Raw genomic sequence first — 26450 nt, 5'->3', positions numbered from 1 at the left:
ATATGCTCACCTTGATGCAAGTCAATATATTGTATTGTTATTCGGTAAAATTATAAAATATTTCAGTAAAAAATATTGACTCTGTGGAGACACAGAGTGTATAGAATACGTCAATGTCAATAAGACATTTTAAAAATTGGAGATGTTAATCTATGACAAAATTAATTTATATATTTTATTTTACTAAAGTAAAAGCGTACGAGGATAAAATAAAAAAAATACAGTACATTGAATTTAAAATATTGGAATTTTTACGTAAAATACAGATTGAATATTATTTAAATTAATTAGTTTCTCTTTTACGTAAATTCAATATGCATAGGTAACTCTAATGTTAAAATTTTAATCAACGTTATACCTATTATAATTATGTATGACTAGTTTTTTTTTAATAATAATACAACGTTGTACAATTTTAGTTACTAATATTTCAAGTAGTATTAAGTAATAAATAAATGAACTTAAATAAAAAAAAATACCACTATAATGTAATCAAAACAATATATTACATTATATGTTATATATCAATTCAAGAAAGTGCGTATTAAAATTTAAAATGGTTCTTCAATCAATATGTTTTTAATTTATTAAAAATTACCATACTGTAAGCATATATTATTGATAAATTTATTAAATTATAAAAAATTAAAAAAGGTTTAAATTTAGTTAAGTATTTAATTATTATGAAATATTACGCAATACAATATTACCATTAATTATAAATTAATCTATTCTGTGCTATTACTGAGAAAGTGATGAATGATACACAAATGGATAATCTACATATTATATTATATAAATAATTTTTGTCAGTTCTCACAAAAAAATCTACTTTTTATATACCTATTTAAAACTGAATAATGATTTACTTTATTTTTTATAACTATAATTATTATCGTATCTGATATTAAAAATTACGAAATCGATATAATACCCATAGTATAATTTATACGTAAATAGGCACATAAAAATTCTCAGCAACCAACATCTATTTACAAACACTATACGTTGTACATTATTCAGTATTCTACCGTTCATATTTCCTCCAACAGTTCAACTTGTTTTATGTTATACGTGCTTTCTGTTTTTTATTTGTACAAAATTATCGACAAATTGTGAATTTTTATTTCTCTACAATTCATAATACAATAATATAATTCGATTACTGAGTCATCATGAAATGCCGTTTCGTTGCAATAATTTCAAATAACTTTAGTAGTAATTGAGATAAATATTGAATAAAAAGACGATTTACTTTGCTATTTTTACATCTAAATGTATTTATAACTATAATTTAAATTGAATTTCGATGAACTTTAGGTTGGTACTAAGTTATTAGAAAAAATTACATTATTTACTAGCGGCTTTTTTTTTTTTTTTTGTATAAAAATTGCTAAACTATTGTCCATTTTATTAAAATAATACTACCAATAAAAAAAAAAAATAAGAATATAAAAGATACAGTAAATATAGGTAGCAATACAGTATTATAGTTAGTATAGTGGATAAAAGGAATTTATGAAACGCCGACCGTTGAAGATTCACTGAAAAGGGTCTTTACTGAAAAAGTGTCAACATCGCAATAAACAAGTTATAAATTAACATTAGTAAATTACCAATTATTTCAACATTAAAAAATACCTGACGGAACTAATAAGCGATAGAACATGCTTTTAAAACATCAACATGACTGAGTCAGTTTCAAATAATAAGTACGAAGCGCCCATTTACATACATTAAATACTAATGGTTCAATTAACGGCTGCTTTATTTTATTTTAATTTTATATTATATTTCAATTATATAATTTAAAGGTAATTTATATGTGTAAATAAATTAGTAATACGAAAGACCAATCAAAAATATTTTTAAAAATACTTAAATAATTTACCTCATCGGTTTCATAAGAGCTTTGTCTCCGTTTAAATACTCAATAACAAGCTTGAGTTGTGTACCTCCTTCTTTTTGGGCTAAAATATGATAATATTGATATTAGAAAACTTAATAATATGTGATATTAATAATAAACAAGTTAACTTGAATTACTTACCTACACTTAAAATAGGCGAAACAGACATGTTTTTTAAAATTAATGGCACATACGTGTCGTTCTTAGGATACATTTCTCTTTTTGATATTCTTGAATGGAATATAGTTAATGCTGTCGTGTTTGGACTGAAAAAATATGATATTTAATTTATTAAAACCATTTTATTCTAATAAAATACATATATGAATATTATAAATAATATTACATTAAAATATGTAAGTGTTTAATATTATTTACACAGTTAAACTTTTCGTGACTCCTTTATTAAAAAGTAAATTTCAAAAGGTATACAAGTCACCCTATAACAGTTTCGAATGTAAAATTAAATTTAAAAGTAATTAATGGAAACTCTTGGTGGAGATTTCTTCGCGGTTGATTAAAGTGAAAAACGACCCAATTATGCGCCATGTTTTCAGTAATATAGTAATAATAATAATAATGAAATAAAACCATCGGGTTTTATCGCGTGAGAATAAAAATCGAAGATATATGAGTACTTTTCCTCCTACTTATGGAAGGTCTTAATGAGAATTTTCCCATTTTACTTTTTAATAGAAAATATTATTTCACTGGTCTTAAAGACATTGCGTAACCTCTGAATTCTTGATAAATCAAGAAGATTTAACGAAACATTGTTTTTTCACAAATAAAAATATATCTATTTATTTGTAGCTTAGTGTTTATTGTTTAAACAATAACAAAATATTTTACTACAATAAATACTCAATAAAGTTTAATAACTCATGCTATAACTAATTAATGGTTTATAATTTAGGCATACCTATATTAATTTAAAGTCAAGTCTCTACATTACAACAATAAATCACAATTACAAACTTAAATGCTTTCGATGTCATTAAAATAATCATTCATCTCCAACAAACACAGTGAATAAGTTTTCATTTATTTATAATTTTAATTTAAAAACCATTTTCATTCTGGTTGGTTTTTTTTAAATTTATTTTTACTATAGCATTTTTTTATCAATGCATTCGAGAATATTTCAATTTTGAAATAAATATTTGTAATATTTTTCAATCTTTATGCCTAAATACATAGTTTTATAAAAAATATAGATATATAATATCGTTTATAGTCTATCATTTAATAAAATATGGATTGTAAAAATTATTTTGATTAATCAAACCAACAACTATTAAAAATATCTAGGTATAATCATTGGATTATTAGTTATTATTATTTATTTCATAGGTATATATTTTGACAATGTAAATTCTTTTTTTGTGTATTTAAGTGAAACTTGTTGTACAGAATATTTACACAAAAAAATTTACTTCAAGTGTTGAAATTGATTTATTGCAATTAAGCTATTATTTGTAAAAAGGTCTACCAAAAAACTTTTTTAAGACCAAAATAAAAGTTTCATGAATAAACTGTATGAATAAATATTTATTAAATTTTTGGCTGATTATTTTTATCTTCTGATATATGTATAGAAGATAAATTAAAAAATATGAAGTGAACATTCTTATTGAGTATATCGAATCTATAAAACAACATAGGTATTTAAATTTAGTATTAAATTTTGAGCGTTAACCGAAATACAAAAAAAAAAAAAAAATAATAATATTAGAATCAACATTTTTAAATAATTTTATAATTTTGCTACAAACTATAATTTTAAGTAAAATAGTTAACTAACTGAACTATACCTATAGAATTAAAAGTTAATATATTATAAAAAAATGTTCAAATATCAAAGCATGTTACTTTATAAAACAAACTACTTATATTTTATACTTTGAATTTATTTTAACATTCGAATACAAGATACTTTAAATTTTAATTGGTTGATATTAATACATTATAAATTATAATAATCATCATTATCGTCACGTGCACTATACGTTTTGAATTTAATAGTAGAATTAAATTTTATTTATACATGAAAATTACATTGTATTAAATGTTAATAGTACTATAAACATTTAATAAACATATTTTTAATTTGTTTTACAAAGATAATAATTTAAAAGCGTTTGAATTTAAATTTAAAAAAATTTATTTTATTTTTACGACTTTATCATATGACTTTGGAACTTAAGTCATTGTTATATTATTTAATTTATGAATAGTATATTATATATTATATAACACGATAAATTTTCATAACCAATATTAAATTATAAATTGTCTTGAACTTTATAATTAAATTGTTATATTATAATAGCTATAGATTAGATAATTGTGCAATAGTCAAATTACAATAATTTTTTATAAATTTTAGTTTAATTATATATTTATTAATAATAACGTTAAAATATTTGAGATATAATCGTACGCAATAACAGAAAAATAAATACTATAAGAGTATTTAATTTTATAATACAATTTTTAACAATGACTTTAACGCGTAATTGTAAAATTGATAGTAATAAGAACATTTACAAAATACAAGTTATAGAGTTAACCGCGCAAAATATTGGTCCACTACTCCACACATTCAAACTTTAAATACTTATAACAGTAATGGCACCTAATAAACTACTTGTCCAAAATTTTATTTTTTCATATTAAAATACTTCAAATAATATTTTACTTCAGGATATGAAATGAAAAATGTAATATGTTATCATTTAAGAGAGTAAATATTTAAAAAGAATATTTCCCAAAATATTATCCTATCGTATATTCGTTATACTCTGTTGAATTTAATCAACACCTCAACGCTTATTGCTTATACTATTTTTGAACAAAGCGTTTACAATAAATTGTTCGTTTATGAGCTTCATAGAACAAATTAGTAAATTAGTTAAACTATCCAAATCCTTAATTAAAATTGTTTTGAGTAAATATAATATTTTAAAATTACAGCCGTATAACGGTGACATTACGAAGAATAAATTAAGAAATATGATACATCTAATAATATCGTGATAATTTCGTACAAAACATGCTATAAAATAAGGCGTTGATACAAATTAGTAATTACAAACGACTGCTGTAAAATAAATCTTATGGTTTCATATACAGTGCAAATGTAAATTATATTTAAAACGTATAATTATTAATCACCTAATTATTTCCCGGAATCAAAATAATATACGTATTACGAACGTCGATCGTATTTGACTTTGACATTCTACATGAATGCATAAATTAAATACCAGGGCGGTTGGCCAACGAGAAGAGCTCCGTCGTGAGCCGCATCGATAAGTAGTTGTAACGCGAGCGAGAACCGACAAAATAATGGTTTAACATAAGTTCCGTTTCCGTGCAGTCATGGTTGGATGCGTTTACTTCTGTTTAATACCGTACGTCTATAATAATGTATACTGTTTTTCGAAATTACCGATAAAATAATATGCTCTTCTTCGTCTTGTTGTATTCGGAACGTCAATCAAATATTTTACTTAAATAATTTTCGTATTCTACTCAATGATAAAATATATATGATCGCTATTTACCATTCCAGGGTGAAACTACGGAAAGTAGGTCCAACATGACCTATAGTAACGATCCAAAATTTAAGATGCCTTTACACCTATTAACTTTACATGCTTTTTATATTTCTTTCAGAAGTGCGAGAAAATTGCGGAAAAAAACCATAACGTCTATGTAGCCGCAAACAAAAATGTTTTTATCGTTATAATATCATAACAATTCAATTTTTCGGTTGTCACTTATCAGAAACGTTATACACCGATTACAGTACATTTTACCGAAATAAAAAATGTGAAAAATTGATAGAATATTACTGTCTATAATAATACAGATTCTCATATAGTTCTCATCTTATAAAATTAGGAGTAAACCACGAGGCAAGTGCAAATATTTAATACTTTAAAATAACTGTACCACAATTTTACAATAACATTGGTATAATACGACGTATATCATCGTCATAATATAAGAAACTGTCATACTACGCCCACCGTACTACACGCGGCGAGTGATAAATACTCCATAACGATTGCTGTGTGACTTAAATATGATTTTGTTTGGGCACACGATTGCGTTTCTTTTCTTTAAATATTTTGTTTTTGTTGCGCATCGCGATATTAAATTTAGGGAAATCCACGGAGATTAGTTATGTGCTATTATAATATATTATTGGAGAGTGCAGCAGTTGGTGCAATAAACGACATTTCCCGACATCTTCACCTTTTAGCCGTATGTTTTAAGCATGGGTATAGTTCCAAAAACACCGATACAGCCGATAAATCTTCAATCGTAGTAGAGGAGCAATGTCAAAGAGATAACGCCCTTTTCTACCCCCTCCCCGTCACCACAAACGATATAGATATCGCGGATGGCGGTGATATAAATTACATAAACGTCGTTTTGTATTCAACAGGGACGGTGCCGGTCATTAATATTCCATATATGTGTGCGGTTTTTTTTTCTTCGCTTTATATAACGTACCTACATTATTTTTTTTTTTGTTTTTCGTTGTTGTTGTTTACCACGATTTTACGTAGATAATATATTATTATTATGTATATAAACGTGCGTAGGTGCGCGCAATGATATTGAAACGACTCGGTGGCACAGCAATAAAACGAAACAAAAAAACAATCCGTCTCTGCATAGGTCTCGCGACGATTCATTGCACAGCGCCAAGAAATTGACCAGAATCCAAAAACACCGACTAATAAACACACAAGGGACCCATAAGTTTCACTGAAGGACAAACGCAAGATATTTGTCATTACATGCATTGTACGGATATAGATATTTATTATTGAGCTTCGTACGTATGCATATTGCATATATTATACATTATTATAATACGTGATTCAGTATCGTACAATATTCATATTATTGATATAGACTTTTCAGTAGGTACTGTATAGATACACGTCGTTATTAATATTATTTTTATTTAGATGTCCAATACCTATAGGTACTTTTTCTTAGTGTACAATTTGTCCAATCCACTCCATACATATTATGCATCACTCACGTAACGTATGTACGCATAACTAAAAAAGCAGCTACAGTGCAGTACCAAGTACAAAATAATTGTGTTATTTATTCTGATATTTAGGTACGCGTACGGTTAGAGTAACTGCGGTCATTGTTGGAAATTTATGGAAATTTATGGATAAAAAAACAATATCTTATAACTGTTCGAAAATAATCACGTGAAGTCTAGACACGATACCTATAATATTTGGACCAAAGTACATGATATTTACAATTCAATGTACGATTTCAAACATTAAAATATAATTTACTTTTGCCTTTTTGAACCTATAGGTGAATCGTTTAAAAACAATAAACGCTCATGTTATTGATTTGTTCTTTACAGTGGTTATTTATTTTAAATATTTTGAGAAATACTAATATTGTAGGCACTATTACAACTTAAAAATTAAAATAAAACATAATATCCAATTGTTAAAATATATTATATGCCTATTACATTATTTTAACTTTTAGACAAACAAACTTGAGAATAACAATTAAAAGGTACTAATAGGTACCGTGTCGTAGATGTTAATATAAACATAACCAGATAACGTAATAAAATTAATTGATTTTATTATAGCATAATGATACACGAAATTGTGTATATTTAAAAAGTATGGATAGGAGGTTAAGTACAAGTAAAAACTTTTTTAATATTTCGAAACACAATAAACTTGTTACCGTTACGGCTACAAGTACAACATATAAATGTAATTTCACAAATTCTAAACGAATTTTTCAGTTATAATATTTAACATTAAAAAATACGGTTTGACGTGGGCCACGTTTCTAATTAAAACGATAATACATTTTATTCCATAAAATAATTTCATTAACACGTAATATTTTTCATTAAAAATCGGTGAAATCGTCTTTTTCCTTATTTATCCACAACGCGTTTAACTCAAATTTTGACTTTTGACAATGTCGAATGTTTTCATAGATTTGACCGGCTTAAGACGAAAATGTGTGTAATAGAAAATAGCATGTCCGACGACTGCATAAGGCTCGTCACGTATGTGTGTTTGTTATTGGTTGGAAAAATGTTATGACAAAATATATTTATATATAAGATCTCAGTGTTTGTTCGTCAGTAAGTTGGAGTGAGGACGGTACCCATTTGTAATATTTTTTATCGTGAAGAAATAACAATGGGAAACATGTTTTTTCAAAAAATTGTCGTACACGTTTGAAATTATCATTTTATTTCCTTTTCGACGTATATATAATTCCATAGAAACAGACGTACGCGTGTTTGGTATTCTTCACGACTACACTATGGTCTACGATGTCTACCATTCATGGTGTAAATCTATTCCGATGTCAGGAACGTAGATGCAAATTTGCAACCAACGGTTATAGTTTAGAGTTTGAAGTAAGGTATACGAGTACATAAAATCGAGTGTTTAATAATTTAATTTGTTATTGAACAAAATGCATACGATAGGTACTTAAGTATATTATATAAACATCATATTTAATATTAAAATATACCTACGCCCTACACACCTACTCAACCAATGCAATACATAATTTCGTGTACTTTGTACGTACCTATACTGCGTACAAAATATAATATATAATTACTGTGTAGGTACCAAATGCCATAATTAAACCATTAATGAATGTATCCGTTATGCAATTATACCATATTTATATAGTAATAAACACTTTTACATAAAATGGATAAAAGAAATTCGTTATTGATGTATAATATTATGTAGTTCTTCGCGTGCATATGGCAACAATACATTTAACACTACAGATATTTCAAATGATATTGCCGTGGGCGGACGATGTTTTCGTATGTTATATGATTAAAGTCGTAAAAATAGAACTATGCTTACTTACTATGTTAAATATTATCTTATAATTTATAGACTTTGGACATACTACCATTATTTTTATATTCATTATTATGATGTTTAGTTGTCAACTAATTTAAATTAGTAACTTTGTGTTATCGATATTTTATATAATCTTATATTATAATTATAAACCTATTTATTGTTGGATATGTATTTGATCTATGAATAACTACTACGGTTATAATTATTTTCAAGTATCTTTTTACCAATGATTGGACGAAATTATAGATAAAAAAGGGTGACTAAGGGTCAAAAATACGCATATTTCTGGATAATAAAATAAAGTCTGATCAGTTATGTTAGTGATATACAGAACTCTAGAATTATACGTATTGACACACTAGAATATTTATATCAATACTATAATACACGTTATTCTGTAGTGATGTAATAGGTATCTATCATATTTCAGTATTTGATACAGAATTCATTGACTAAATTTAAGTTACGCTAAACACGTACTATAATTTCAAAATATATTTATTCCTACGTACCTACGCATCTTCTTTATAATATTAAAAACAATTTAATTTTTAAAAACCAATTTGAAAAACATTAATTATTTTATAAGTACCTAAGCTGTACAAAATCAATGCAGTGGTTAAATATTACCTATTTATTTATTTTTTACTAAATAATGTATTTATAAGTTATAATAATTTAAGATTTATTGATCCTTGTTTATAAATAACTTACAATAAATTATTATAATTGTGTGTGTGTGTGTGTTACATTGAATGGATTAATTTCTATGTGATAATATGCATATTGCATATTGTGATGGTTAGATTAGGTTAATATAACTATGTTATACTATATATTTATTGATTATATTCTATGTTAGATCAACAAACTTTTATAAATTTAAAAATATAATAAGTAATAATACTTGTGTATTGTATAAAATTAGGTAGGTATAACAATTAAAAAAATATAATATCAAATTCCTTTATTATATTAAATTTAATATATTTTTATTGTTAAACTTGTATTGAATTTAATAATTATAACATTTGACAAGTATTCAGATATTAATTTAAAGTTATATACGTACTATTATACTAAACATAATAATCTTTGTTCTGATCTATAATCGACTGTTCATTAGAATATGTTTAATAGTGTAAGGTACCTCCTACGCACCTAATTTTGTATACAAATATCGAATTATGTATATAAAAGTAATATTTTAAATTCCCACTTGAGATGAAGACAATCACCATGAAACTATACATTATTTTCACTTTTCATGTTGCGCCTGCACAGAGTCGTGCAACACTCGTGGGTACTTATAAGATACAACAGTTAAACAGGATGATCGTCATATTCAAACTATACTAACTAACAAACTATACTTTATAACACAAGGTAATGTTATATTATAAAATATAGTGTAACTACAGTGCACGATATAGAACAGTTTTGAATTCCACGTGTTTCAAGATTGTGTTATTTGATTACGTATATTATATTTTTAAATAAAAATTTTTTTCACTATTGGAGAATAAGTGTGGTTTAATTCACAGAATTTATATTATAAAATACACGATATAAATTTAGGAAAAGGGGTTATATTAATATACATAATATATAATATATATTATAACAAGGTGATTCTGAACACTTGAAGTGAATTCAAACAATCATTATTTCAAAATTTATAAAACGTGTTTAAAAATATAATCAAAATAAAACAACAATTTTTTAAAAAAAATTACAATATTTTTAAGTATTTTTTCTATTTTATATGACAACACACGTTTTTAATATCATATCATTATACAGAATATTTTGTTAGAGTATTTTCTATATAAAAATAAAAGTACCTATTTAAAATTTAAATGATCGAAGTAGCCGATTGCATTTTTCGGAGTATCATTCCACATAGAGTGCAGACACTTTATACCAGAATTTATAATATACCTATATAATGGCTTATAAATTACTCGTCTGAATTTGTACGTATCAAAATACTCCAAAAAATATTCTGCTTCGGAATATGAAATTTAAAAAAATATTCGTTTTTATTCAAGAGTAAAAAATTTAAAAATATATATAACAATAACAAATATTAAAACATATTTTTAATTTTTGTTATGTTACGACTGAAAGTTATGTAAGAAAAATAATATTTCCATAAACCTTTAAAAATTTTGAAATAACGAGAATTCAGTGATAAACGATTCAATAATCACTCTATTAATATATATATATATATATTATAGGTACGTATAATATATTACATATTTAAGTCATCAAATTTGCATGCATCAATGTGTATTATGTATAGGTACTTATATTTTTTTTAATGTTCTATGTTTAAAATGTCTAAAGCTGATGGCCTGATGGTTGTAATAGAAATCAAAATATATTAATTTAAAATGTGTAAAGCATCAAATCTTGTGAGATTTTTTTTGGTACTGTCTATTGTAAATTATCAAAGCAAGTATAGTGATATTTTTGATTTTCCGTAAGGACTATATTCACCAATAGCATTTGAATAATTAGCGCATTTACAATTATTTTATGATAATCAAATAAAAGGTCATATTGTCTCCAACCCGCATTTAGCTAATTCATGTACACTTCGGTAAAACTGAGCCTATACCAATGAATATTAATTAAAATTAAAATGTATAATTATAGTGTATATAAACCTACTTACTAATTAAAAAATATTAGAGATATACTTAAATTTCATACTTAAAACATTAAAATGTTTTGAAACAATTTAAAAAAAAATCACTCAAACAGAATTATTTATCATCGAATATCGGAATAAATATTAAATTTTAAACTCGATCACTTATTTTAGTCACGATTTCGATTTCAGCTAATTTATGTTAATACACTATGTATTTAGTATTAGTATACCTAAGTGTTTTTACCGAAGAACCCAAATAATGCGTACAAAATACAAATTATTATTTCAACTAAAAACTTGAAAGTTTTTCAAAATCAACAGTTTTTAAATTAATAATTGAAAGTTTATTCAGTCGTGGTATTTGCATAATAACCGTACTTCAAATGCTGTTCCAAAATATGTTTTAATGTAAATTTATTTTAAAAAGTTTTAACATAAGACTTAGATTTATTTACTCTTTGTATAGGATGTTATTTGGTTTAAAAACGTGGTTATAACACGAATGCGTAATTATAAGGTAATTGCGAGAACTAATATGATCAGAATGATATCCGATTGACTATTTATTGTAAGATAAGAGTGTATTAATCTAATAGTGTTTAATAAAATAGTACGTATAATATATATTATTTTAATAAGCGAGTTGATCTAGAACGAATTTTATACATGCATTTGCATCGTGACTCATGGTTTCGTTTAACCAGATTATCAAACAGTTGAGCGTAGACTTCGCCGCCTATAAGTACACGCTATGTTCATGTAAAAACCACACATTTCCCAAAAAATAAACAATACACAAATTAAAAAGAGGGACTAAAGATCATGAGATAACAACTCTATAAGCCTTATAGCATTGTATAACGTGTTAAAAGTGCAAGTCATATTAATAATGCAATTTTATGTATAACTGCACAGTTATGAAGTATTAACGACTTTTTTGAATATTTTGAAATACTTTTAAATAAACATACATAATATATTTAAAATATTTTTTTTTGATTTTATATTTTAAAATACAGAACATTAAAATGCTTAAATTTTAATCAACGATAAATTTTATGGAAATTTATATATTATTGACTTTTTACATTTCATTTAAAAAATATTTAATCATCGTAAACAAGTATTTATATACACCACTAACAGAAAAGACTTACTTATACAAATTTTGATTCTGAAGAGCCACATAGAAATGCCTTTAAAATATATTTTCAACAAGTATGTATAATATAATATGTATATATTGTAATGTGTTTTTGGCTATTACGGTTGTGATATGCAAAGCAGTGTACCATGTACCGTGTACCTACCCCATCAGTGGAAATTCGATAAACTGTTATTAGAATATTGGGTACTTACATTTTAAAATACACAAATATTAAAAAAAAATGTTTTCGATTAACTTGATAAACCATCGTTCCAACTCATAACAGGTAACATTGCAAAAATATATTTTTGTTATTATTATTATTTATTTAAACCTATATCATTTATACTATTAAAATATTCATAGTATATTTTTTAGAAAATTTTTATAAATGTATAATAAGTCAAGTATAAACACTAATTTTTTCATTGTTTTAAGGAGAGCTTGGTCGATGCTAATGGGCTAACCACCTTCCCTAAATTTTCACCAATGTTGCATGTACACGAGTGATTCGGCATGTCATAATTTAATTAATTACTGTACATATTATTTTCGGTGATGGTATATTATATATAAGCATATTGTGCAATTTACATTGATAATAATAAGATATACAACTTTATATTATATCGATGGCTATTAATTCCGAATGTATACACGGAACTTACTGTGTGCCAATATAAGAACTCTATATATAGGGCATTAAACAAAATGAAAATCTGAGAAATATTTTTCACCATAATTTATTTTTCCGCACACAAATACACTATAATTTACACGTAATATTATTTATAAATTATAATGCATGTGTCGCGGAACCATCGATATAATACTACCTACGTAATATTCGTGTTATAACGATATAGTGCAATACAACAATATATACCTATAAGCTTGTCACAGTATTATACTACTATATACAGTTCTATTACACACGTGATGGACATTTGGATGGAGTGTGGCGATTCGCATGTATTGTCTCTGTCTTACAAATGACAAACGTATGTGAAATATCAAACTTGTGTTTAGCAGTTTCGATTTTATGTAATAGCCTTTATAGTGAATTAATTTATTAAAAAAAATCCTATTGTATTTTTACTTTTATTTTTTGCGATATTTTGATTGTTAAGCGAGTTACGAGAATTTTTAAATTACCTATAATATTTTACGTATTAATGAATTTACGTAGCAAAATTGCTAAAAAATTAAAATATCGTAAAAAACTCTACATGAAAACACAGTTTATTTTCTTATTTTCAAGTTTAATAATAATTAATAACTTGTCAATTCACTCTATTATAGATTACTACAAAAGTGGAAAAATTGAAACTTAAAAAAAAATGTACTATGTTGTACATTTGTAAGACTAAGATAACATATATTGTTAGTGTGGCGCGTCTTCTTAATAATAGTTATTAAATCATAGGTAGGTCCTACTCATGACGAATAGTTTACCGATATAAATAATGATGTGATCTAATTAAACAATGCATTTAACAAACTAAATAAAAATAAATAAAATATTTGTTGGTTAATTTATCGTGTTTGTTTATTATTTCAATAATTCTATGCGTGGTTAATCAACTAAAATAAACTACGTATTATTCGACGATGTAGAAAAAAATGATAAAAAACTAGAAACATTTAATTTTAAAATTATATATTTTTAATGCATCAATAAGTTAACAGGACTATTTGATTTCGTTTTAACTAGCGAGGAAAATGGAAATGAAAGAAATATTCTGTTTCCGAACTTCCGCTGCTGGTTATTCAAATATTTATCGGATTCACAACGACCAAAAAGTTACGGTGCATTTATGTCTATGTACAATATTTAGAGATTACCAATATTATATATTTATATACACGTGTGATGTAGAAATTTTCAGAGTTTCATTAGAAAAATATTATCATCGTTTGATAATATCACAACAATTTAATTAAAAACTTAGAAATGTAAAAATGCATTGTAAACATGTTGATAATATGTTGTAATAATAGACAATGATGAGCACAAATGAAATTAAGCACAAAAGAGCCGCGAACAATTATTATGATTATTATTTACTGTTTTCTATAAGTCATATTTGGAAGTGGATCGTTTCTCCAGAACCGATACGGACCATGTGTGTGTTTGGTAACTTTTTCGGACTCTAATCGGCTGTCAAAAATACATATCATAGAATAAAAATGTGTTCCATATTGTTATAAATAAACCGATATAATTGTTAATCATGTTAAAATAATCAAACTGCACGCGCACGCATAGATAATATAATTGGGGTATAATACATCATACATGTAGCGTATGTTATACTCTCAACAACAGCTAGCGCGTTTATTATGACCTTTTCTTGAACTGACCTCTGATAAGCACATTGTCAGTCGGATTCTTTCAGAGTAATCATATTTTACAACATTGACGAATATTAAAATATGTATAATTAATAATGACGATTCGTCAAACAAAAGTATAAGCTATAAATGATGAGAATCTGAAATAGAAACAAAATATAAATCGCGTACGACACAAAACGGAGCGTCGGCGTACGCTTGTTATCGGTTTATGTATATTATTAATATATATCTATAACATTGGAAAACTGATGATTAAAAAAAACAATATAATATTATACAGTGTGTGCCCGTCGATGTAACATTTTTCCAACTAGTCTATTCGAAATCGGTATTTTTTTTTTTTTTTTTGTAAGTTAACTCTGTCGTGTATGGCCACACATGCTTTTGCTGACAAACAAAAACGACAATAAATAGCTGTTTAGCATAATTTTTTCAGAAAATTTGTACACGAATCCGTTCTTTCACATTTTATATGAAAACGAGGACAATCACAAATGTTTAAATATCGATAAAAAAAAAAAAAAAAAAACAATATGAAGAATACATTGAGCGGAGTCCATTTGTAATGACGTAAATAACCAATATAATTGTCCGCCTTTATGAAAGGAAATAAATCAAATCGAAAAAAAACTATACCAACTCACGGGAAATCGACTAAAATATTATCATATAGCTTAGTATAATAATATTCCATGTCAGTTGGTAGGTAGTATATTCTGTTATTATGCAGTGAGGACGGGACGCACGTCGAGAAGACGTGTCGAAATAAATAAACATTACATCGCGACTGAGGTTGGGCACAGTACGAAAAAAACGATTTTTAGGGTGTGAGAACGGCGGTCACGAGTAGAAAAAAAGAAAAAAGTACGAATTCGTATCGATAGCAAGCAAAATATTGTTGATTAATCGTGCTATATCGTAAAGTGTTTGGCATTGATCTTTGTAAGAATCGTGGAAATAATCGATACGTTTGATGTCTGTAAAACTAGTTTCGGCAGCATTGAGCACTCAAAAATCTCTCCTGTTAAACGCGTGTCTGGGTAGGGTTTTGGCGGGTTTACCTACTGCTTAGCCGGTAAAGCAAAGAAAAATATCGTAAGGGAATATCAGCGTGCGAGCACTTACCGCAAACCGTCTTCCAAGTACTCGACGACGTATTCGTTGCTGATGGTGCCGTCTTCGTCGGTGTCGTCGACGATCACGTCCCGGACAGCCGTCCAGTCGAGTACGTAGCCGCGGTGCCTTTGCAATTCGGACGACCGGGACAGGCGCTCGGTGAGATCAGCGAACCGGTCGTCGGCGTACAGGTCGGGTACGGCGGTCTTCGGACGTCCGTCGGCTGCTCGCGGATACGGTTGCGGCGCGCCTGATCGGGCCGGTTGCGGCTGTTGCGGCCGAACGGACGGCATCAGCGTGGACGCGACAAACGACGCGGCCGCGTTCCAGGCGGACTGCGCGTCGTCGGCGTCCCGAGACCGGTCGGACCGGCCGTGAAAGTGCGAAGCGGCGGCGTCGCCGCCGCCGTCGGCCACGGACAGCCGGCGGGCGTTCTCGTTCTGCATGTCGACCACGAACAGCACGGTGACCAGGACCAGCGACAGGCAGAAGCCGACCACCACGCGGTCACGGAGTTTCATGGCGGCAGTGCGTTGTCGTCGCGTGTCCGTCGGCGTCGGCGGCTACGGTTGCGGCTGCGGTCGGCGTGACGAGAACACGACGCGGCGGTTAAGTTGCAGCAGACGGCGTAGTTGACGAGCGGCGACGGCGTCGGCGCCAGACGCATCGGATCTGCCGCTGCGCGTCGCTGACGAACCGGCACCGGCGGCGGAGTGCCCTACGCCGCGCCCTCCCGCCACCCGACGGTGTTTGTACAATTGTTTGGCGCCGATATTTTTTCACCACAGATGTTGCGACTTTAATTTTCGTTATCGTCGGCGGGTCGCGTACTTGCGTTTCGGCTACGCGTGAACCGTTTCGTTTACGACTGTCGTATCGCGTTTGAGGTCCCGCGACGGCTTTCGGCTCTGTTCTGCCGCTGCTGTCGGGTGCACCGCAGCCGGCGTTATCGTCTCGACCTTTGACCGCCGACGTGGCCGCGTCATCGCCGCGCCACCGCGTGTCCCGCGGCCGTGTCGTATTCTAATCGCAGCGCGCGCGCCCCCCTACCCCTCAACGCGCCGGACTCAACTACTGCCGCGTCACGGCCGCCGTCGTCACAAGCCTCGCGCGCATCTCGACCGCCGCCGCCGCCGTTCCTGGCCGTAATTCGGGTCCCGCGATATGGCTACAGTCCTGCACGTCCTGAAACACACGACGTTCAAACGTATTAGTGGCGATATTCCAATAGTCCTGTCTCTCGGCAGTTTACATGGTATTACAACATTCGTCCGCGGACAGTGGCGGGATATCGGGACTTTTTCTCGGTCGACCGCGACGGACTGACGGCAGACCGTTAATGCAAATGATAATTAAGAGGGCAGGCTTAAGGCTGTAGTGCGAGAGATATTGAATAATTTGACGTTGTTAATAATAAAAGTTGCCCATCGGATAGAAAACCGTAAAATAAAAACAATACGAGTTTTTCAAACCGTATGTTATATTCTGTTTTTATAAAGTGCAAAATTTTAATTAAAACTACTAATTCTAAAACACGTGTCTTATAATTTCTATGATGAAACAGATTTGAAATAATTTCAACGAGACGAATTTATTTCGTTCGAAGTCCGACACTGTATGCATAACATATTTATAAATCATAACATTAATAATAATATTCGTATTTTATTTTGACACGAGTATTTTCCGCTCGAGCGCAGTTTAAACGTCACGAGAGACCGCATGACTATCTAAGGTATTACTATTATAGTGTATAGTTATACGACTGCGATAGTTATACGCGTGATTCGAACCACATAATATTAATAATAATATAAATAATTTCCAAATGAAGGTATACGCTATACGGTCACATGATCTCAATAACTTTGTTATACTCAAATCGGTAGATACCTACTGACATTAACTAACTTTATAACAGATAGTGGTCGTTAAAAGACGAAAATTGTCAGTGTACTCAACAGTGACAATTACTCGGTATAATATAATAATATTTTACCTTTATTATTAGTAATTAACTGATTTAGTTTGTAAAAGCGTGTGATATAAATACTGTTTGATTAGTTGGTCGGGATTTAATGTGATTTCGTGGTTTTTTTTATAAATGAGGTCGCTTGTTTATTGCCGTTACACGCGTGTTGTCGATATAGTACACTTGCGCGACAACGACTCGATGATCTATAATATTTTACATTGTAATGCACTCCAATAATAGTGACTAATGTAGCTATAATTGTCGTCACGCGTAACTCATTTCCTGTACACACAACTTTAAGCTCAATCGAAAGACGAAAATAAAATTATTCTATAAACATCCGACCATTGCCGTAAAACCAAAATAACTGGCTATAAGTCGTTCCCACGGGTATATAATATTGTGTTATTACACGCAAGCCGGTGGTTCGAGTTGGCGAGCAACAGGTCGCGTCGCGTGCCATCCCAACGACAGTTATTTACCCTGCGGAATCGTCCGCAAATATTTAACGAAATACTGGCAATCGGATGAAATTTGCGATCATAGCTTTTATCGTTTATTGTGTATAATTTCATAGCGGTTATAAAACTCTAACTATAATAACATGTTTAGCGTTCATGGTCGATTTGCGTAAATCTCGGAGGGTATTAAGGGTGCTTAGCACCTTTAGAAATCCCATGGTTATCATTAAAAGCTTAGACGCGTACCACTATGGATCAAGATAGACTATTGGACTTGACAATTAACCACCTTAAAAAGAAATAATATGTAATAAATGACTATGTTTTAAATAAATACGCTGAAAACCAGTGTACCTACATCGTAATTAAATGTCTAGTGACTATAGTATAATAATATTATTATTTATTAGTTATTATTATTGTTATTTATTTATAAATAAAAATAACTTGTTTTACGAAAATTTTGCAATTTATTAAACTCTATAATTGATTTAATTTATTGATAGAAATATTAAATGCAACGGAAATTGCAGTGACGAGCCAAGGTAGGTTTGGAGTTGTATCCAACATCACTATATTTTTTTTTTTTTTTAATATCATCTTTAGATTAGAGAGTTGTTATTACGTACTAGTTATTAATTAATATCTCTTTCTTCCGCAAAAAAATTACGCGGAGTGGCAAGAAATATGCATTTCCGTCCTATAATAATCTTAGTAAAATTAAAATTTTTGAAAAATGTATTTTTCAAATTTGATGTTTACTATATATACTTATGATCACATGTAAACATAGTTTTGAAATTTTCACCCGGCTATTTTTTTCATTCGCTTATTTGAAAGTTGAAAGCCTAATCGCAGCAGTATAGTATAAGTTTGTCAAATAAGTCTGAGTTTGTTCGGTACCACCTCGTTAAAAGTCTTTCAGAAGTGTATTATGACTGTCGATACGTTATGTTCATAAATCGTTTTCTGTAATTCATTAGTCGACAATTTTTTTGTATCCTAACACGTGTTATAAATTTATAATCAAATTTTACAATACATATTTCGCGAAAAATGACGACTTCTCAAAATCAAAATATTTTGATGTTATAGTCTTTACTCTGTTGCATTAATATATTATATTATATTACCTAACACAAATAACAATTTTACATAATATAATATGAACTATTCAATTATACCTATAATAGCTATTATAAACTGTAGGACGTCAAAATTAATAACATTTAATAGACAATATTAATAGTTTACTACCTTAATACATATTTATAATATAAGTCAAAATATCATAATATTTTCTGAGTTAAAACTAAAAATAAATTATCGGTTATATTAATTTTATTATTAAATATCAAGTAGGTAATATGTAGGGCTCGGAACTAAATGCACTAAAAAAGTACAAATATACTCTAAAAATATGCATTTATATTTTATTTTTTTACACAAAATTATTATTTGTAAAATATTTTATGAAATATTATAAACACGAAAAAACAAAACAATAAAAATAATCCTGATTTTTAATTTTCAATCATAATTAAAAAAAAAAAAATAAGATACAAGAATATCTAATAATATCTCTCAATATTTATGTATTTATTTTTTTATTTAAAAATGTTCATAGTAAATCTTCATAAATTATAAAATATGTTCTAATAAATTGTAAAATTAAGAAATATGCTTTAAAATCTAAAAATCACTAAATATGCAAAAATATGCACTATAAAATTTTGATATGTTTTTCGTAGTGTCTTAGAACGAATTTCTAACTCACTTAGCAATAAATCTACCGGTTCAAAAAAAACATGCAAATGCAACAACTTCCGAGCCCTAGTAATATGTATTGTTTTGATTGTTGCTGTTGCATAGTCATATCATTACCTTCAAAACAAATTAGTAAATACATTGAATTCGTAGAAAAATGTAATAATAAAGAATCTAAAAAATAATAATTTTATCGTAATAATAATAATTTGTGATTATAATACTATGATGAAATCGTATAATATGTCGAACATTTAAAACAACATAGATAAAATAGACAACAGATAAAATTCAGGCATTATCATTTCGTACTGTATAACATATTATAAAAAGTATTAAATAATAATGACCTCAAGTACCGCGTGTTTAAAATTTAAAGTTATAAAATAATTTTCATCAGCATCGATTCTGCTCCTTTTCACGGAATAGTAATTTTATGTGACATTTTATTGATAACTAGTACACTTCAGTACCTAAATAATAATAATAATAATTACATAATGAATGGTGCACACAATCAATATTTTTCGAATTTTAATATAACTGATTTTCATTTTAATAAAAAGTAGGATCGCTGACGTGTTATTTACTAAAAAATATATTCTTAAATTGAAATTGCAACCCATGATACCCGATTATAAATTGTTAAAGTTTTGTAGTTATACTCTTTGATGTTATATATACGTATTACATAATAAATTCGTGTTCATTCAAAACGATGTGCAAACAAAATGCATACACAGTTCAAACACATTAACTGGCATAAGTATACCAGCTATATCTATACTTCCATGTACGAGAGATACTTTTTGCATTTTCAAACGGAAAATGTAATCAAATAGTCAAGTTTTTAAACTTTTTGTACATTTTATGCATGAAAACGGTTATTTTCCATCGTATAAAGCATTGGCAAAACTTATTACCTACCCTCGTTCGTAATTAAAAAAAAAAATATCTTTACTAATTTGTTCGACGGAGAATATTATGTAAAATGTTGTAAACCTACACAAGTTCCACCTGATTTTAGTGTTATGTGATGCCTACAGCCATGAAACTTTTATTAATAATAAATAGCTAGTTAACGAAACCACATATCCGAATAAATAATGGTCAAATCTTATCGTCAAGCGATACAGAGTAACACTGTGAATCTCCGGAAGAATCACTGGAAGTGTGCTCGTGTTTTTTCTCGGTCTGTCAATCATTATATTTTGTCATTGACATGATTCGTGTAGTTTTATTCCACTACTAACTTCTAGAAGAAGGGAAAGCTCGATCAAACATACGTGTTAAATACCTCCAACTCTGTGGCATTAACCTCAAGATCCTGGAAACAGATATAGTACCACTGCAGAGACTCCCAAATTCCACTCAAAGGCAGACCCAACATGTATTTACGGTCGGGGCACTCAATAGGCCCATTTTCCATTGTGAGTTGTGACACGAGATTTTTATATATTAGATAGTTATAGCCCCCCCATAAAAAAAAAAAAAAACAATATGATTAAAATTTATGTTTTTATTATTATTTTTTTCCAGTGGGGGTGGCACTTGCCTCCAATGCACCCCTCCCTGAATCCGCCCTTGATACCACTTGCCCCGAGGAATAAACTTGTAATTTTGCACCACCGGTCCCCGGATGGATAACCTGAGGTATAATTGCTTATGGTAAATTTGTTTACGCCCCCCTCCCCCCACTCACGCCCGTTTCGGAAAGCGACTACGGTACACTTGTATACAGTAAAATCGAAGTATATGAATAAGCGTGATTCCTGATTTTGTTTATGACAATGTACTAGTTCTACACTACTACTCGACATCATATAATTTAATTAGGCTCCTATATTGAAGATAATTTAAACGTATAAATATATTATTATGCAAGGTATATATTAATAAGTCAATTACATTTTATACATTTTATATATTTACCATTCGATTGTCATAATATTTTGCTTTATTAATTTACACTACGATATTTTATTTTTCACTTAACCTGTCGTGGCTGTGTGTATCTAATTCAACTTAAAACGATAAAAACCGAATTGACTAATATTATAAATATTAATATTGCACACGTATAATAAATAATGATATGCGTGAACGTATTATAATTTATAAATACAATCACGAACCACCTGTTACTTATAAAATAATATAAAAATAATATTTTGAATATTTTGAACCGTTCCACAGTAAAAAATTTTCGTATTTACCCATAAATAATACTATATCTTGTACAATTATTTATAAAAATATCTGTATACATATTATATGATATAAGTACTTATGTACCTATATTGTATAATACATATGTTGAATTCGATATTTTTATTTTATTTTATTACGCAATAATATGGAATCCTATATTTTCTTTTTGTGGTACTTTTAGTCTTCATAATTATTGTTATATCGTATTATTATAAAATAATATTGTAACCATCGTGAAATGAATGATAAAATTTCATTTTACTAAAAAATAGCTTATTGATTTATTAATAAAGCACATTTTTATTTTTACAGATATCCGAATTGCAAATGTCTATTTTGACACATGTATAAATGACATTTATATTTTGTATATAATCAAATATAACACAATTGGTAAAAAAGTTTTACAACTCAAAGTGTTGTGTTTATTAAAATTTTCTTACATGATATTATATTTAACTCATTTTTTTCATTTTTTTCTTATTATAGACATTAATTATTGTATGTTTAAAACTATCTACTATGGCAACTATATAGGAATTTCCCTATTTTAAAGGATCTTCAAATGAGTAATTTATGATTTTCAATAGGATATGGTATTCATGATAAAAATGTAAAAATAAAATTATTAATTATTAGATAGATTATTACTGTCATCGTCATAATATTAGGACAAGATACATCTGTTATTTAGAGATCTGCTTAAATAAGTTTATACAATATATTGCTATCTGCCTATAAACCCTGTGGCGTGGGTGATAAACATTCAGGTGACGTTCATGTACAGGTGTATACACAAAATGTAATATTTAGGACGTTTATAATGGGTGGCACATAATATATCTCCATTATTGTCAGTTTTGACATATAAGTTATTGTTATATTTACCGATCTACACAGAAACTCAAATAATTACGTTATTTTTCATTGGCACATTTAAATAAATTAAGTACCTACACGAATTTAACGTGTTCGCATCAATGTCCTAAAACGTGTATTAACCGCTTAAAATTTTATAATTACCTATATAAAAAGGAATTAGTGAAAACATGATATCAAAAGTTGGATATTTATTATAGAAAACATTTATTTTGAAACAACTTTAGAGTTTATTCTGAACCAAACTTCGAGTAATCTCTAAATACACTTTATTATGATGTAGGAAATGTATAGTTTATTTTTTTTCAATACATAATATTATCATCATTGGTTATATTATATTATAATAAATTAGCTGAAAAACATAGCTTTACCGTATATTATTTCGAAAATAATAATTGTACCACCTATTGAATTTAATTATTTATTTTTATACGTTCAATAATTATTTTCTTAGTTTTCTTAATTAATCCAAAATAGTCAAGTTCGTAATTAGTTATCATTTTTTTTATTATATTCGAATATACGTCGTTTATTTTTAGAACGATGTTTCGTTCGTTCGAAATCTTGTTTTTACCCTGAATAATTTTAATTTTAGATTTAAGAGGAGCGATAAATGTATTGTTTTTATGCAATGATATATTTTTTTTTTTTTTGTTACGGTTAGTTGTGGATAAGATGATGCTTCAATTTTAAGTTTTGAAAGTGGTTTTGGTCATTTTGGATAGAAAATTGGATTCAGCTTGTATTTTAGAGAGGTTTAAATTTTAAATATTTATAATCAGGAAAATCAAATAAAAAATTAAGAAAAAACCGGCATTTTAAATTTTTACGCTAAACCAGATTTTGACTTAATTGATAACTTTATTTTGATAAAATTAAAAAACTAAAAATTCGAGTTATATAAATTGTTATAATATGGTATGATTGTATATTGTTATAATAATTTAATTCTACATTAAATAATATCCCAAAAAAATTATATCATTCTACCGTAATACTAAAAGTAAAATAATAAATGGCTTTAAAAGCTATATCAGAAAAAAACATATCAGGAAATACGTATACTTATGAGTTATGATATTATAGACTAACATATCGTTTTTGCGCAAAATCGTTCTTCGTATACAATGAGTCAATGATACACCATTGAATTTTAATTTAACACACCCATTATAGTGACCCACCCATTACATAATGTACAGCAGAGCGGTACCCACTCGCCTACCTTATTTTTTATTTTATACGTTTTTGAGAGTATTTAATATAATTGTTGTTTTATAATTTAGTTTGTATATGCCATATTTTACCTGAAAATCGACGACTCGCTTGCGCACAACGAAATCAGTCGTTTACCTGAAAACGGATCACACGTTTGCGCATAACAACACATACATGTATAAATCGTCACAGACTTCAGTAAAAATTATCAAATATTTAATAGCATAGCAATATAATCTTATAATCGATTGTGTAAATGATATCATTTGGATTTTTCGTCTAAGCATCTAATACAGTTAGTTTCATGTTCTCAGATTATATTTTAAAAAATTATTTTGACTCTAACAGCTGCGAGTTTCCACCAATCTTATGAGCTTGTGAACCAAATGGTAATTCCAAGATGACGAATAGCGCAGAAAGTTTCCATAAACATTATAATAGCCAATTTTATATACCACATCCACATATACATAAAGTCATTGGATATACTCATGTAAATTCAAAGTAAAAGACAGTCCTAAGCCTGTTAAAGCGAGAAAAAGAATTTATGCGCAATCGAGTTCTAAAAAAAGTAAATGTGCGCAAACAAGTTGTAGCCTTTATACCTTCAATCTACTAATATTTTTGATGCATTTTAAGAACTATTTTCTATTTATCTTAAAGACGAATAATAATTATCAGCGTTATAGTTTAGTAAATGTTATTTAAATTAACAGCAGATAATACCCGCACCTCTGGACTGAGCTATCTCCCGCGTGAACTAATTCGTGACTACTGAAAGGTAGGTCCAGAATCATACCAACTGTATTACTGTCACTTGTTTACGCGAAAGACTTATTTTACAATCCACTCCTATAAATTTATAACTATATAGATATAAGTACTTAAAGAACACCAAACATGATGAATTGTAACTCTAAAGCTTTTTCCAATAGTAAAGCATGAAACATGTACAAAGAAAAATACTCTAGATTGTACTACTTAAAAACTGTGTGCTTTGAGTTTTATTGGAAGGTACTCATTATAATATTATTGTAAATTGTTAGAATTCAATGACTACTATTTTAATAAATTATACTTTAATTTTAGTTTTAATAAAATGTATTTGCGTTTATGTGGTGTTGATTTTTAAGTTGCCGTTTGGGTCATATTTTCGCTTGTGAACTACAGTTATTATACAGTATTTATCGAAAAATTTTACTTACAATGACATGTTCTAGATAGAAAAAACAAATAGGTAACATTATAATAAACATGCCTTTACCTTATATTGCTATCAATATTTTCATACTCCAAGTATAATATAAACTTTATATTATAGAGTAGTTAGTTAATATTCGCACTGGATTGGGAAATCATATTTGTTATGTGTATGTTTTGTAGGTGTTATCACGTTTCACAATTTCATAAAAATATATATACATATAATATTTATGTATTTTACAGTTATTGTTAACAACTGGCATCACACACATTTTTACTAAATGACAGACTTTGCTTTAAATATTTATAGCCATACAATTTTTTTCCTGTTATTTATTTTCTGACTATGCACACAATATTTACAATAATACTTAAATTCTATTATACGATATTTCATCAATTTGTTACGTTAAATCACGGATAAAATATTTTATTATTGACCACTTAAGAATTACCAAAATTAGATCCATTCACAATAAAAACTACCTGAACTAAAACTCTTAATCCCATACACAAAATCCTTTTTAAATTGAATTCACTGAATAAATAAACCTATAGCCTTAAAGTAAACAATTTTTTTTTCAAAAACCGTATTTGTGAAATATTTATTCTATC

The 26450-nt window shown here is 28.3% G+C and overlaps 1 protein-coding gene across 1 annotated transcript in view; it reads right to left on the bottom strand.

Moving 5' to 3' along the window:
* Positions 1-26450, bottom strand: part of LOC113548737 (extracellular serine/threonine protein CG31145) — a 66887-nt gene that overhangs the window by 11198 nt on the left and 29239 nt on the right. The window contains exons 2-4 of the mRNA XM_026949776.1: positions 16128-17303; positions 2051-2175; positions 1892-1970 (exon numbers count right to left, since the gene is read on the bottom strand). Of these exons, the coding sequence (XP_026805577.1) occupies positions 1892-1970; positions 2051-2175; positions 16128-16639 (716 nt within the window). The 5' untranslated portion in view covers positions 16640-17303. The remainder of the gene's footprint in view (positions 1-1891; positions 1971-2050; positions 2176-16127; positions 17304-26450) is intronic.

The sequence above is a fragment of the Rhopalosiphum maidis genome, chromosome 4 (genome assembly GCF_003676215.2).
Source record: "Rhopalosiphum maidis isolate BTI-1 chromosome 4, ASM367621v3, whole genome shotgun sequence".
NCBI classification, from domain to species: Eukaryota; Metazoa; Arthropoda; class Insecta; order Hemiptera; family Aphididae; genus Rhopalosiphum; species Rhopalosiphum maidis.
Note: the sequence above shows the minus strand (reverse complement) of the source record. Positions and strands in the feature narration are given on the sequence as shown.